This window comes from Notolabrus celidotus, chromosome 15 (genome assembly GCF_009762535.1).
Source record: "Notolabrus celidotus isolate fNotCel1 chromosome 15, fNotCel1.pri, whole genome shotgun sequence".
Lineage (NCBI taxonomy): Eukaryota > Metazoa > Chordata > Actinopteri > Labriformes > Labridae > Notolabrus > Notolabrus celidotus.
In genome coordinates this window covers 22,002,383-22,016,531 of record NC_048286.1, presented here as the reverse complement: position 1 = coordinate 22,016,531, position 14,149 = coordinate 22,002,383, and the positions used below count along the sequence as shown (strand labels likewise).

Sequence of the window (14,149 nt, the reverse complement as noted above, 5' to 3'; positions counted from 1 at the left end):
ACGGACTGCCCTTAGTAACACTTTCTTCTTTTTTAAGAGCTTGTATTTGAACACGGACTCTATCTGCAGGCTTCAGTGACAGTCAGGAGAAGCGAGTGACTTCTGTAGGAGTGAAAGAGGTTAGTTAGTATAAGTACGTCCCCAGTCATTCATCACAATTGACAGCTGTGAGATGAGGTCCCCTATTTATTGGCCCTGTGTGTGAATCTACAGGCATGTGTTATTTAAAGCCTGATCTATCATCCCTATACTAACAAATCCATAGGTTTATCAACCAGTGTCAATGGCCAGATCCATGGACATCTATCAAAGCATGTCAGCTTTGAAATGAGAAAACAAAGGCCACACACACACAAACACACACACACACACACACACACACACATGAACGTACAATGTGAAGAGTTTAATTTTCTTTTGTGAGCACAAACCTACAGAGTGTGTACAAAGCTGCTGACTCTGAGAAAGTCTGGATGAAACAAATCATAAAACAGCTCTTTTTATTCTACAGACAGACATGTTAGTGGATACAAATAGGAAAACTTGTGATTATATTGCTCTTCTATCAACTCAGGTAAAATAACAAAGGACAAGTTGAGGGAATGAAGTGATGCGTAAATCTAAGTGGAAAGAGGTTGAATGTACATCCTGGCAATCCTTGTTTTTCTTTTACATAGAAGCGGACTCTGTTTTGGGATGTCATTTTGGCTGATTGTGGTGTTAGAAATAGAGTATTCTAATTATTATTTTGGAAAACATGACAGATGATGTTTATCTATATTGTCTTATCTTTTTTATGAAATACCTATTGGTGTGCTTACCTACAGATGTGCATGGCCTCCATAAAAAAAACAAAAAAACTATTACCTGACAAAGACCTTAAGTGACATATTCTGATTTATTAAACATTAATGACATTAAGAAGTGTTATTTCTGTCTGGTATTGAAAAAAATAAAGCTCCCAAAAAGGATTAGTCTCAGGAAAAAGTTCAATGTATTTCATGCCAAACCTTTGATAAGAAAGTATTTCCAGAGGATCAAAACAAAGCTGTTAGATGTAAAGTGAGACAAATACTGGTTGGTGTTGTTTTATAGTGATTTAGATTATAGCAGAACTAATCCGTTCGGGTTGCATGATAAATCACAATTTCATGTGAACAATCACAATAAACAGATACACTTTAGTCTTCATTGTCCCTTTGATGAAGTTAGGTGAGCCCTTCTACCTGTAGAAGCATCCTTAGGGGAGTGGGATGAGATAGTGGATGTGCGATGTCCCGTTCTATTGAGGTTGCAATGCGTGTAATGGGCCTGTTGTTTAAATCTGTGAGGTTTGGTGTGCGGGGAGACCGATTATTTTAGTAGCTGTGGTGGCTATGCGTGTGAGTTTGGCCTCATTTTTAACAGATGACATGTTGCTGTAAGCAGCTGGAATAGTACAGGAGGCTTTGATACAGCAGGGTGGTGAGGGTGTGGGGGGGTTGTGGGGTCACTTTGACCATGGTAAAAGTGTTTTGCTAATGTAATTTTGCCTTTTAAAATGTAAAAATGTTTTCCAAAATGTAAATTTGCCTTCAACTTTGTAAAAGTTTTTCATCCTTGCTCCATGCTTTCACAGCTTCTTAATGGTTCAGATCAATCATCCCTCCTCAGATTAATTGTTGCCAATTTAGTGGTAAAACATGCTGGAAATGAAAAGAAAAGTATAAAAAGAAACTAACATAAAGCCTATCTGCACTCTTTATGTTTGTTTATATATAAAACTTTATATTATATCATTTGTATTATTATATTATGGTACTTTTCAACAATGTATCGCACATCACACAATTTCTTCATATCCTGCAGGCCTGAAATCTACTCCAGCCACTGCCTGAATTGTTTGTTTTTTTGGGGGGGCTTTTTTTGTCTTTATTGATAGGACAGTTGAAGAGAGACAGGAAATGTGGGGAGTAGAGAGTGGGGGAAGACATGCAGTAAATGGTCCACCAGCCAGGAGTTGAAACCGGCGACCTCTGTGACAGCTGTGGCTCAGTGGGTAGAGTCGGTCGTCTTACAATTGGAAGTTTGGCGATTCGATCGCAGCTCCAGCAGTAACATGTCGAAGTGTCCTTGAGCAAGACACTGAACCCCAAATTGCTCCCGCTGTTGTTCAGCGGTGTGTGAATGTGTACGAATGAGATCAGCTAATACTGATTGTCCCCTACATTAGCAGCCTCTACCATCAGTGAGTGAATGGATATGAATGGGTGAATGCGACGAGTAGTATGTGTAAGCACTTTGAGTGGTCAGACAGACTAGAAAAGCGCTATATAAGAACAAGTCCATTTACCCTTTACCATTTACGAAGACTATAGCCTCAATACGTGGGGCGCATAGACCGCTAGGCCACCAGTGCCCCAAATTGTATTTTTAAAAAATATATTCCTTCCTTCCTTTTTTAAGTCCATCCATTACACTTTGTTCCAGAATGATAAATAACAAAAATCATAAAAATTCTTCAATACATCTTAATTATTTTCATTTTATTTCAATTCAGATGGTCATATGTTCACAGGTTCATTGCTTATCGATGGTCCACATGACAAGTTTTTGAGTCTTATGTTCAAAGGAGCAAAGTTAATGGTGTTACCCTAAATGAAGCACAGGAGGTCTGTTTGACTGATCGCTGTTTCTGAAAATACAACAGGTTTTGCATTATCAGCAAACAGCAGAGACTCATGACATAGAGAATGATACATAAGCTGGGAGGTAATGAACTCTTGTGAGTATCCAACCATCTCTAATCACTCCCCCGGCTGTATATGTGTAAATATAACTTTCATAAATAAAAAACATGCTTAAAGCTCAGTCACTTTAGTTATCCTGAAGGCCTCAACCGCTCTTTCACTAACGTTGGCATTTCTGTAGGTTACTTTAAAAGGTCAACAGATATGAGTAAATGTGTTCAATCTTTAGTGGATTTAAGTACCTTCATGGTCTCACAGTATAAATGTCAATAAAACTCAACATTTACAGTTAAAGACTCATTCATTCAACTTTTTATCCTCCGCACCTTCTCCTCGTAAAACCACACACAGAAAAGTAAACAAACATTTCAGTACAACGAACATCTGAACGATGTGAAACATGACCTGACAGATGATCCTTGAACAACAAAGCTGTCATGGTGACATTGTTGAAGGTGGTCCCAACCAAGCTTAAAAAGCAGCAGAACTCAACATCTGATGTATTTACAAAAAAAATTAAGGTACATTACAATTCTTCTTACAGTACAAGTATGTACAGTTACTGGACGCTCAGTGCAACTTGAGGAAATGTGCTGCGTTTGAAAACTTACTGCAGTTACAAATACAGGTACATGTTCTCCCCAGCTGTTTGTGGTTTCTCATGTTGTTGTTGTGTGTTTGCAGCTTTGAGCTACATGATATTTGACAGCATGGATCCTACAAAATGGATAACAAAAAAAAGTGTATTAAACTTATAAGTATACTTGTGTTTCCAGCAGTGGACAGTGGGAACCACCACAACTGACTGTTGTCTTCAAGTCTTCAGCCCAACTTTAATTAAAAGAATTATGGGTCATGTTGATTCATTTAAATCTAGGGGATGCACTTTTCTTTTTTTTTATTTGTAGAATTCTCTGCAGATCCCAAAAGATTCAAATAAGGAAAATGCTCTGCAAAATAAGGAAGATCTGGTGTCTGTATCAGTAAGACTGTCCAATCATTTCAACCAAACCAAATTGAATGATTGGAGGGCCTATTTGACTACCTTCCTACATGCCTGTATGCATTCTGCCTCTACACTCAAAGCACGAGTGGAGACTTCTGCAGCTGGAGCTAGTTGCACAGGATTGGCAGAGAGAAGTGTTAAGGCCAAATTCCACCAGTTGCGTGTCTGGTCCGTCTCCGAACCGTCACGGCACCGGGTCTGATAGGTTTCTATTCTAGTCAGTCTGTTAAACCCCACTGGATCTGTTCCATTGCGTTCCGGCTGCGTCTCTGATCCGGCAGGTCGAAACGCAACGGATCAGATACGCAAGACTTTGCCGGATGCCGGAGCACGACGCATCAATTCACCACAGAGGAGATGGAGCGGGACAGGAAGTCAGGCACCAAAACAAAATAAAAATCTGGTTAATTTTCAGAATAAAACACTCCGTGTTATAGTTAGGTTGTTTTTAACTTAACTATGACAACAAAATGTCATTTAGAGCAGAGGCAGGCCTGGAGTCATCAAGTCAGAGGTTTTCAGAGGCCGATAAAGACAACATGGACGAGAAAAGGAGGAGGAGAATCCTTGATACATTGATTACTGTGGGAAAGCCTCGGTCACATGACTCCAGCTGTTCCATGGTCCTGCTCTGTGCTGCAGACGGTGAGTGTTGACTGTATTTTATATAGTCTATGGTGTTGACGGACGAGAGAGCATGGAGCTGGACCGCAGCGGATCGGAGATGGACCTGACACGGATCTGGTGGAAGTCCCATGTCAGACACGTTTATGTTTTGGGTAAACTGACTTGGAATGACTGTGGTTGGTTACCTCCAAATTCTGGCTTACTGTTTCTCTTTCTTAAAGTTGCACACCCCAGCTTTAAGAAGGCTCTATAGAGAGCAAAAGCAAGAGTACACTTTTTGTGACAACTAAATAACCAAGATGTGTCCAAGCCTGGGATCCATTTACTTTGATTTACAACATCTTTTGCCCCTTTGGCTGTGTTAGTTGCTGCAGAAGAACATTTTTTAGTTAACACTATTTGTCAAAGAGAGGTAAGCATCCAAGTTTCTGCCTTCAGATGTAGCTCTTGGGAACAACAGGTCAAGTCACAGCTGCTTAGTCCTTTCTTTCCACAGATCTTCTTGGATTTAGCGGTCTGGTTTGCAGAGATGAGCTGTACCATTTGATCAAAAATGGAGGGAAATGGAGGATCTTCTATCAGACACACAGAGAAAAAGCTGGTCCCATCCACTTGAGAACTCATGTTAATGTTCTGGGAACCCAAACACTGATATAACAAGTGCAAGGGACTTCACACTCTTATTGATGGACGCACAGTATTCTATAGATATATCTGGAAGTATATCTGTATGTTCATGTATAATTTCAAAACCTATACATGTGCACATAAATCTTAGCTTTAGGAGATGTGAGTGTGTGATACAGTCTATGGTGTAACACAGGAGTATGTTTGCACCGCTCCTTTCGTTGTTAATGTACACATGAGTCAGTTCATGCAGGCGTTCCAGGCACATCCACGGATCTTCTGCTCTCCTCACAGTTCGTTTAAGTCCCATTTGATCTTTTCTACCTGCATACCTCCTCCTCCTCCTTCACCTAGAGTGCTTGCTCAGTGCTGGAGGCGGATATGTCCAGAAGTCTCCAAGCCGCGTTGGGGTTCAGCTCCTCCTGGTCACGACACAGCGCCCAAACGTACATCATCCTCATCACCTTACCCTGATGAAGAAGAGGAGATGAGGGGTTAATCCAGAGGAGACAGTGTAAAGGTGGAGGGTGGAAGTCTTGTCTTAGTCTTGACACTAAATCAAACCTGCGATAGTCAACTTAACAAAGACAGATGGACAGGGGTTTGACTGCTGATCTAATTTAAGCCATTTGACTTGTTTACTTCCTTTAAGTAACTCATTAAATCAGATTCACTGTGCTGGGGCTGTGGTTACGAGTTTACACACCGGATCTCCCTCCACTATCTCTCCTTTGGGGCTGCGGATCACCATGACGACCTGAGCCTGGAAGGTGATGATGAGCACAGGGCCCTGGTCCATCATCTTACCCATCGCCAGCTTCAACACAGGAAAGAGAAAACAGACATATCAGCATTTAGGGCTTCTTGATTTACTCATTTAATATCTTCCATCTACTTTCCTGCATGACAAATAAAGTGAGTGTTTGTAAAATAGAGGAAGAAGAAGCTTGAGAGAAAGAGCAAGAGGGGGAGCATGTGGAAGAGAAAAGAGAGCATTTTATTTTATATATTCTCGACAGAGCACTCTGCAACACTTAAAGAGTGATGGTTGTTGTAAAAGTGTCGAAGCACTCACATCAATGTTATCAATGTCGAGGATTTGAGACTGGAAGAGGAGCCCGAGCGCTCTGGCCTGCTGGATGGGGTGAGCCAGCTGACTGTACGTCTGAAGATAGGGACAAGAAAACACAAATAACATGTGAATCATGCTTCACAAACACTGAATGACAACGTAAGCACCAAGTATTTCTAACAGTTTATTTTTCTGTTTTTACTATCTGGTGCCCTGAAGAGATCCAGGGCTACTACTTAAGCTAGCTCTTATTTATTTTATTCTTTTATTTTTTTCTGTATGTGTTTTATGTGTGTAATATTCTGCCAATATTTCGGGGGGGGGGGGGGGGGGGGGATATGCGTCTTCTGTAAGTTTTGATACATTCTGTGAATACCCTGTAAAATGTGAAAATCAATAAAACATATGTTTAAAAAAAGCCTTTGTTTTTATGCATTATTATCATATTCCATTAGTCTGTAGAGCACTTTGATTCTTTTTACAGTCATTGATGTTTGTTACATGGAAAATGTTCCACCATGTCCCTGCTAGCATTTATCATCAGTAGTTCTGTAACAAGTTGTTTGAGGAAACAGGAGGATAATGATGAAGGGAAAAACATATCTTAATTATTTGTGCTGTACATACAGTATCTTAAACTGATTAAGAATGAAAAGTCTTCGCAGCATCTCAGACTTACAGCTTCATAACACCAGTCTTTCAAGACATCCAGCTCTCCCCGGATCATAGCCTGCAGAGAGGACAGAAACATAATTAGTATTATGGAATACTTAGAACATAGAGGTATTCATTAAGTCAGTTAGGTTAAAAAAAAATGACTTATTGTATTTATTATTGACTTCTTTTTTCATTGGTTTGTGCTTTTAATTTGGATAAAACTGCCAATAGCTTTTGTTAAGTAACCAAGACGACAACCCAATTTTAGATGGGAACTGCCTTCTCTCATACACACATTTCAACCCATGAGCATACACACAAACACACAATCCAGCGTTTCATTGTGCACGGTCAATCACAGTCACTGCACGCTTACGAATGACCAGTGTGTTTATATGAAGTTGTGCAACTGACAAAGGGCATGTCATGTTTTTCCATTTTAACATCTTAAGTTTTGAGAATAATGAGAATGTTTTGATTTTAAACATGAATTTGAGGATGTTCTTTTTGGAAGCATATTGCATTCTTGCTGGAAAAAAGTGAATGTTTTGTAGCAGTAGAAGTGTGTTATGGCATTTTTCCTCTATTATTAAAAAAATGTTAAACCAAGACCATCTCTGTCTTAAGACTTGGTCTGATTGCAGCAGAAAGGCTACTTAAAGCACTTTCCAAATGAGATTTTAAGAAAACTTCTAAGATGAAATAAAGGTTCAATAAAACAAGATAAACACATCCATTCTTGAATGAGTATGCTTCCACATTTTTGCATGTTTTGGTTGGTATTGCGTTGACCAAGACCAGGAATGCTTGGACATATTTATACATATATATTTGTTCTATATATGTATATATATAAGTTTATAAAGCATATATTTACAATGCATGCAGGCTGTCCTCTCTCTTCTCAATGTCATCGGTGAGGGAGCAGGCTTGATAAAAACGTGTCGTTGTCCCTCCTCCTCCTCCTCTATTCTTCCCTTTGGCCCTCTCTGCCCCCTCATATCTCTCTCTCTCTCTCTCTCTCTCTCTCTCTCTCTCTCTCTCTCTCTCGTCTGTTAAAAGAAGTTTGTCCTTGCCGCTATAACTAGCTGAACACTGTAAGATGCAAGGGGACTGGATTGTATCCTGTCTTGATCATCGGTCTTTCTTAATAATTTAACATAGAGTATGGCCTGGACCTGCTATGTTTGTAAAAGCATCTTGAGATAACGTTTGTTGTGATTTGGCGCTATATAAATAAAGATTGATTGATTGACAAGTTAATTCACCAAATGTGATCTGACGACTGGAGCAAAATAAAATCCACACTTATTGGACGAGGCCTTCATCATAAGTCTTTTCTTTGTGCAATACCCTCAGGCATTGAGAAGAGAGATGAATGAAGCATTGAGAGTCAAGGAGAAAGTAAAGTAAACTGAGTGTTTTACCTCAAGTATGTTTGGGATGATGTCTTTCTCACACTGTTTGAGAAAAGAGTCTTTGTCGAAGGAAGGGTCTGCCTTCACAATCTCTGTCAGCACCTCAGACATTTCTGTTTTAGAGAACAGACCGCCTGGAGAGCAAACAAAGAACATCAACAACAGAAAGAGATCAGTCAGTTGTAAAAACCATAAAGGAACAAATATAAGTTTCTCTTGTGTGTCTATGCTTTTCAGGTTCCTAATTTTTTTATAAAAGACCTCCATGCCAAAAAGACAACAAATAAATAACATAAAGCAAAAGAACTCAGGTTATTTTATGTCCAAAAGTCTTTCGTATTACCTGTATGGCCATATTTAATGTGTTACTCAATAAACACAGTTTAATGACACTTTCTAATTACCTAAGAAGTCTGTGACTTTGTCAGTTACAGCTCGGGACGCTCTGATGAGAGAGTTGTCACTTTCATCATACTTCATTTTCATCTCAAAGAACCCTGTAAGAAGCAAGAGAGAAACACTTCAGTGGGGGAACATGTGCCTCAGTCAAGACAAACACTGCCAATCTACTGTAAAGAATCCAGTGCCCCCTGCTGTCTGTAAAGTAAACTACACATGCACATCCTGCAGAAAATCATTTTATATAATACTCACAAGTGCCAATGCCAATGCAAAGAAATGCAGAGGATTTTCTTACTGTTAAAAACTACGTTGTTGTCCTTGAAGTCCTTCCACTGCTGAAACCACTTTGAATCCTTGTGGAGAACGACACCCATAGCCTCTCTGCAGCACAAAACATCACTCTCATCATTCTGATTTGATTACTGTACAACAAGAGGAGCTATAGGGTTGATATGGAAAATGCACTGCTGAAGCTAAAATGTTTTTATTGTTTGTTTTTACAGGAGAGGAGAAACAGGTTGGAGTTCCCACAGTTACTCACTCATCGGCCTCAAACACTCTGGAGTCATTATCGGATCCCTTTGAGGAGAAATCACTTCTCTTCCTCAGCTGTGATGGAGCTCTGTAAGGGCCAGCATCACCAACGTCTATCTCCTTCTTCATGGTCTCCACGCCCTATATATGAGAAACACTGTTTTATTATAACAGCCGAGTATATGTTCCCCCAAAAAAACATAATACTCAAGTAAAGTACAGATACTCAAAAACTGTACTTCAGTACAGTACTCAAGTAAATTAACTTTGTTACTGTCCACCACTGCTCATAGATACAGAAGTAAGCTGCTTGGGCTAACTTTTCAGGTAAAAAAATCCAGATAAATCTCGAAGCATCAGATTCCTGACTGTAAGTTACAGATATGATTTTTCTACTGACCTGTGAGATGGCCCTGAATGCACCAGTTTTGCCCAATTTTTCTCCTCCCTTGGAGACGCTCTCAGCGGAGTGGATGGCTGACCTCGCTGCCCCCTCCACACCTTCTTTTATCTTCTTCCCGATGTCAGTACGACTCACCTCCTCGAGGCCCTGTAGATACAACCACACACAAAAATAAACAAAGACATTTGGTTAACTATGACACAGGCATTCCACTCAAGATAAGGGAGACTTAAGTTCATGTGTCATTTTTGGATAACCTGGGGGAGTGCAGATGCATTACCTCCTTGACAGTGTCTGACAGGGAGCCAAACGTCTTCTTAAACACCTCTGAAGTCTTCACTGTTTCAGCCTCTATTGTTTTCTGATGAAGGAAATTTAAGAAAACAAACTAATGTGTGAATGCATCCCTTTTGATGATAACAAATTACTGTCTCATAATAAAAAACTTCACACGTGACTCAAAGAGACACTGTCTGACACCAGATTGTTTTCTTACATATTTCTTGCGGGCTTGTTGGAGTGCATCAGACTCCTCCAGCCTCTTGGCCTCTTCTCTGAACTTCTTTATGTTATCTTTCATCTCCTGATTCTTACTGAGCTCCTGACGCAGGCTGTCCACGAATTCTCCCAGGAAACCTTTCCGTCCTGAAGAATATCGCACCTGATATGACAAAGCAGGACTTAAGTCAGAGTCAACTAAGATTACTGTTATTTCACTGTTAGGGTTCATTATATCTGTCTGTGACATCAAAGTAAAGAACAAACCAGAGTCCATGCACTATTTAGTAGAAAAGGAGATCAGTCTTGTACCCAAAAAAGAGAAACACTAGACAGATTCTTGATGTAGACATTAGTAAATGTATTAAAGGTGAGTGTGATCTGTTAGTTTGTACCTGCACAGCTGCAGCTGGGCTCCCATGTATCCTGTAGACATCTCCTCTCCATGCTGAGGACACCAGAGGCCGAGAGCAGAGGGCCAAAGCCCGTCTGCCAACCAGCTGCAAAGAGAGAAAATCAGTTTCAGTTATAAAAATACAGATACTGCCAACATTGTAGTGGATAGAGACTGAGTGATTAATGCTTCTAATAAAAAACTGCATCCACAAAATAATTCATTTTTTTGTTGCTGCAATGAAAAATACATTTAACTGTTTGCTTTGGCTAAAATCAGACTATATTCCAGAAGTATTTAAGGTTAGAGTCATTCCCCTTGTTGAATACTTTTTTTATTTTCAATCGATCAGTCCATCTTTATTTGTACAGCGTCAAATCACAACAAACGTTACCTCAAGACGCTTTTACAAACATAGCAGGTCTAGACCGTACTCTATGTTAAATTATTAACAAAGACCCAACATCAAGACAGGATAACATCCAGTCCCCTCTTACTGACAGGACTCAATCTTATCTCGTCTTAATCAACACGTTCAAATTCTGGAAATATTTGATGCTCCATGTTGGCATAGGTTCTCCAAGGGCTCACTGCAGTGCTAAGCACCCTTGTTTCCAAAATTTGTTTTTTTGATGATGGTGGTGGATTGTGATGTCTAATAAGGGACCAAAATCCCCTGTATGTATTCAAATGAATTCAGATCTCAACATTCTATTAGCATCTGTATATATTATGGGGCAGGCGGATATTTATTCTAGGAAGAATCCTTGCTCAAAGTATGCTGGGGGATTGCCAACCACAATAAAGCACCATAGAGAACAAGTATTCAGATGTGAACGATAATCCCGTCTGCATTTAAACAGATACAGTATGTATGTAGTATATTTAATCATGAATGATGTGACAGTGATTCTGCAATAGTACTAAATTCTGTTCCCTAACCCAGGGGTTCCTAAACTTTTCATCCTGTGACCCCCAAAATATAGATGCCAAAGACTCGGGACCCCCACCGTCCCTCAAAGTGATTTAATGTGACTTCATTTGGCTGGTCTGCAGAAAATGTAATACACATGTATGAGCATGTGGCTGTGTTTCCTGTGTTTTTATGAATGAACCTACTGCTACTGATGCTTTTGATAATAAACAGTTCACTAACCCTAAACTTAGGAGTCATCTGGCAACAAAGAAAGGCAGAAAACTCATTACATTTTTTATTTTCAAGGTTTTATTTTAAGTTTAGTTTTTGTCGATATGTTTTACTGTAATGGGTAAAATTGACTATTTTTAGATGACTTTTGTTGTTCAACTTTTTTTTCAGTATTTCTTTGTTCACTAAAAGTTAACAAATTATATATAATTAATACAAAACCAACAAAAGGAAGAAAAAATAAATAAGTATTAAAAAAAATAATAATAATAATAATAATAATAAACATTACAATCAAAAAGTAAGATAAACATAATTAAACAAGATACATAAACACATATAAATAATAATAAATATTTTTAAATAAGTAAAAAAAAAAAAAAAACATTATAGAAGACATCTCACGACCCCCCATTTGTGTTTTGCGACCCCCCAAGGCGTCCCGACCCACACTTTGGGAACCCCTGCCCTAACATGATGCCTGTGAGACATTAAAGGAAGATTTCCACATTTCCAGGACAGTGAAAGCAAAGCAGCATTGTGTCTAGTATTAAGCTAACTCTAAACCCTATTTTTCATTTTCTAAGTAGCTTTTGGTGTTTAGGGGTCACAGATTATTGTTGACAGAATGTAAACAATAAAAAATGTAAACCAGTTTGTATAGCAAAAGGAGAAAAACTCTTGAACACTCTCAATGTTTGCAAACAGCTGTCAGTTATGTGAGTCATAGCTGATAAGAAGGCCAGTGTCTCGAGAACGTTCGATTATATTTAGAGTCAGGTTTCAAATGATGATTAGTCACAAAGTTGTGCTTCTTTAAAAGGACACAAATGATTATATCGTGGATGTAAAATAACATCTGTTGGGTTTTATACCGAGCAGTGAACGACTCGATGCGTCAATACCTCCCCATTGACATAGAAGAATCTGTCTTTAAACAGCCCTTTATAGTTTTAAGTCCAGTAAACTAAGCGACCTTGCAGCCAACGAATCTCAAACTGAATTTAAACCCACTTTGTTGATATGCAAACAAGAACATTGAGACGAGGATCCTGTCGTCTGTCTGATGTAACAAGGCCCTACTAAGAGAGATCTCGAGCACTAGCTGTACAAAAAACACCCACTTCAATAAACTTGATACAGACAGGTAAAATAAACAATGACAAATCCAGTCATGCCTTTTTCCTTTCCTATAACACCCTCTGAGGACTACACACTGCAATGAAGGACATGAATGACTGACTAACCTCGTAGCACCGACACACGGAGGATGCCATCTTGCTCTTGAACTGCGCGGAGTAGCACGTGCATTCTTCCTGGCGCAGCTGGCTCTCCGCTCGACCAATGGGAGTAGAGCCTGTAGGCAGGGGCGGGGCCAGCTGTCAGCGCGATTTAAAGGGGAATTACACCCGAAAAAGGAAAAAGACTCGAGCATAAACTTCAGTGACCTCGTGAATAGGTAACAATGAAAAAAAGAAAACATATATGCAGCGGTGTCAAAAGTATTCACATTCATTACTCAAGTAGAAGTATAGATAGGGTTTAAAAAGACTTACACTACCGGTCAAAAGTTTTAGAACACCCCAATTTTTCCACTTTTTATTGAAATCCAAGCAGTTCACATCCATTGAATAGATTTAAATGATACAAAGGTAAGTGGTGAACTGCCAGAGATAAAAAAGAAAGGGTAAGATTGCCCAAAACTGAAAAAAAATGTACATTTCCAAATTATACAAAAAAGCCTTTTTCAGGGAACAAGAAATGGGTTGCTGTTTTCGCAGCAATTGAGGTTAGTCAAGCCTTGAAAGTCGGTGCTACCAATTCTTACAGGTGACCCAACTGTCCTTTATGACTTCCAACTCCATCTGTCTGCATAAAAGTAGTGTTGGAACACACTGTGGTACCGAACCCTCGTGAGCAATATTTGGACATTCTTGTACTCCTGAAAGCGATGTGTTAATAAATGGCAAGACAAAGGTGCAAAAGGTGGCTACTTCGATGAGTCAAAAGTTTAGACTACATTTTGGTTTATGTATTGATTCCATTGTTTATTTTTGAAATTCAATTGTTTATTTGTTCAATGTTTTCATTTCAGAGCACAATAAGACATTGAACTACATAATTTTTAATAAAAAACTTGAAATATTGGGGTGTTCTAAAACTTTTGACCGGTAGTGTATGTAGAAGTTGAAGTATCAGCTCAAGCTTTTTACTCAAGTAAAAGTGTAAAAGTACTTGTTTCAAAACTACTTAAAGTATAAAAGTAAAAGTAATGTAAGGGGGAAGCTTAGAAATAAAATTTTAGCGTAACAAGTTCACAACATCAACAAAACATTGTTGCCAGACATTTTGTGCCAAAAGTATAAATACATTTTACATAAACGAGTTAAGGCATTCATGTTCTTATAGTGGGGCTACATCTTCTTTAAGATTCATCTTTGAGTCCTTTATAACTTTTCCCATTAGTCTGAATGTATCACTATTAGAATGTTGTTAGGTCAGGACTTATTTATTCAGTTTGGCTTTAATGTGGGGTTAACAAATCTATTACTTTAATATTTTATATTGATTTTAATGTTGTTTTATAATTTTATTGATTTTAACTAAATGTTTTTATTTATCTACTCAATTTTAG

General features: G+C 38.8%; 1 protein-coding gene across 1 annotated transcript; it reads right to left on the bottom strand.

Moving 5' to 3' along the window:
• Positions 1–2,510: 2,510 nt before the first annotated feature.
• LOC117827414 (mitochondrial import inner membrane translocase subunit TIM44-like) lies at positions 2,511–12,845 on the bottom strand. Its single transcript, XM_034704012.1, has 13 exons — positions 12,762–12,845; positions 10,369–10,473; positions 9,972–10,136; positions 9,756–9,836; positions 9,473–9,622; positions 9,080–9,213; positions 8,834–8,919; positions 8,541–8,633; positions 8,146–8,270; positions 6,741–6,791; positions 6,065–6,154; positions 5,696–5,806; positions 2,511–5,459 (listed from the first exon to the last, which is right to left on the bottom strand). The coding sequence occupies exons 1-13, from the start codon at positions 12,789–12,791 to the stop codon at positions 5,340–5,342; spliced, it is 1,341 nt and encodes a 446-aa protein (XP_034559903.1). The 5' UTR covers positions 12,792–12,845; the 3' UTR covers positions 2,511–5,339.
• Positions 12,846–14,149: the final 1,304 nt, after the last annotated feature.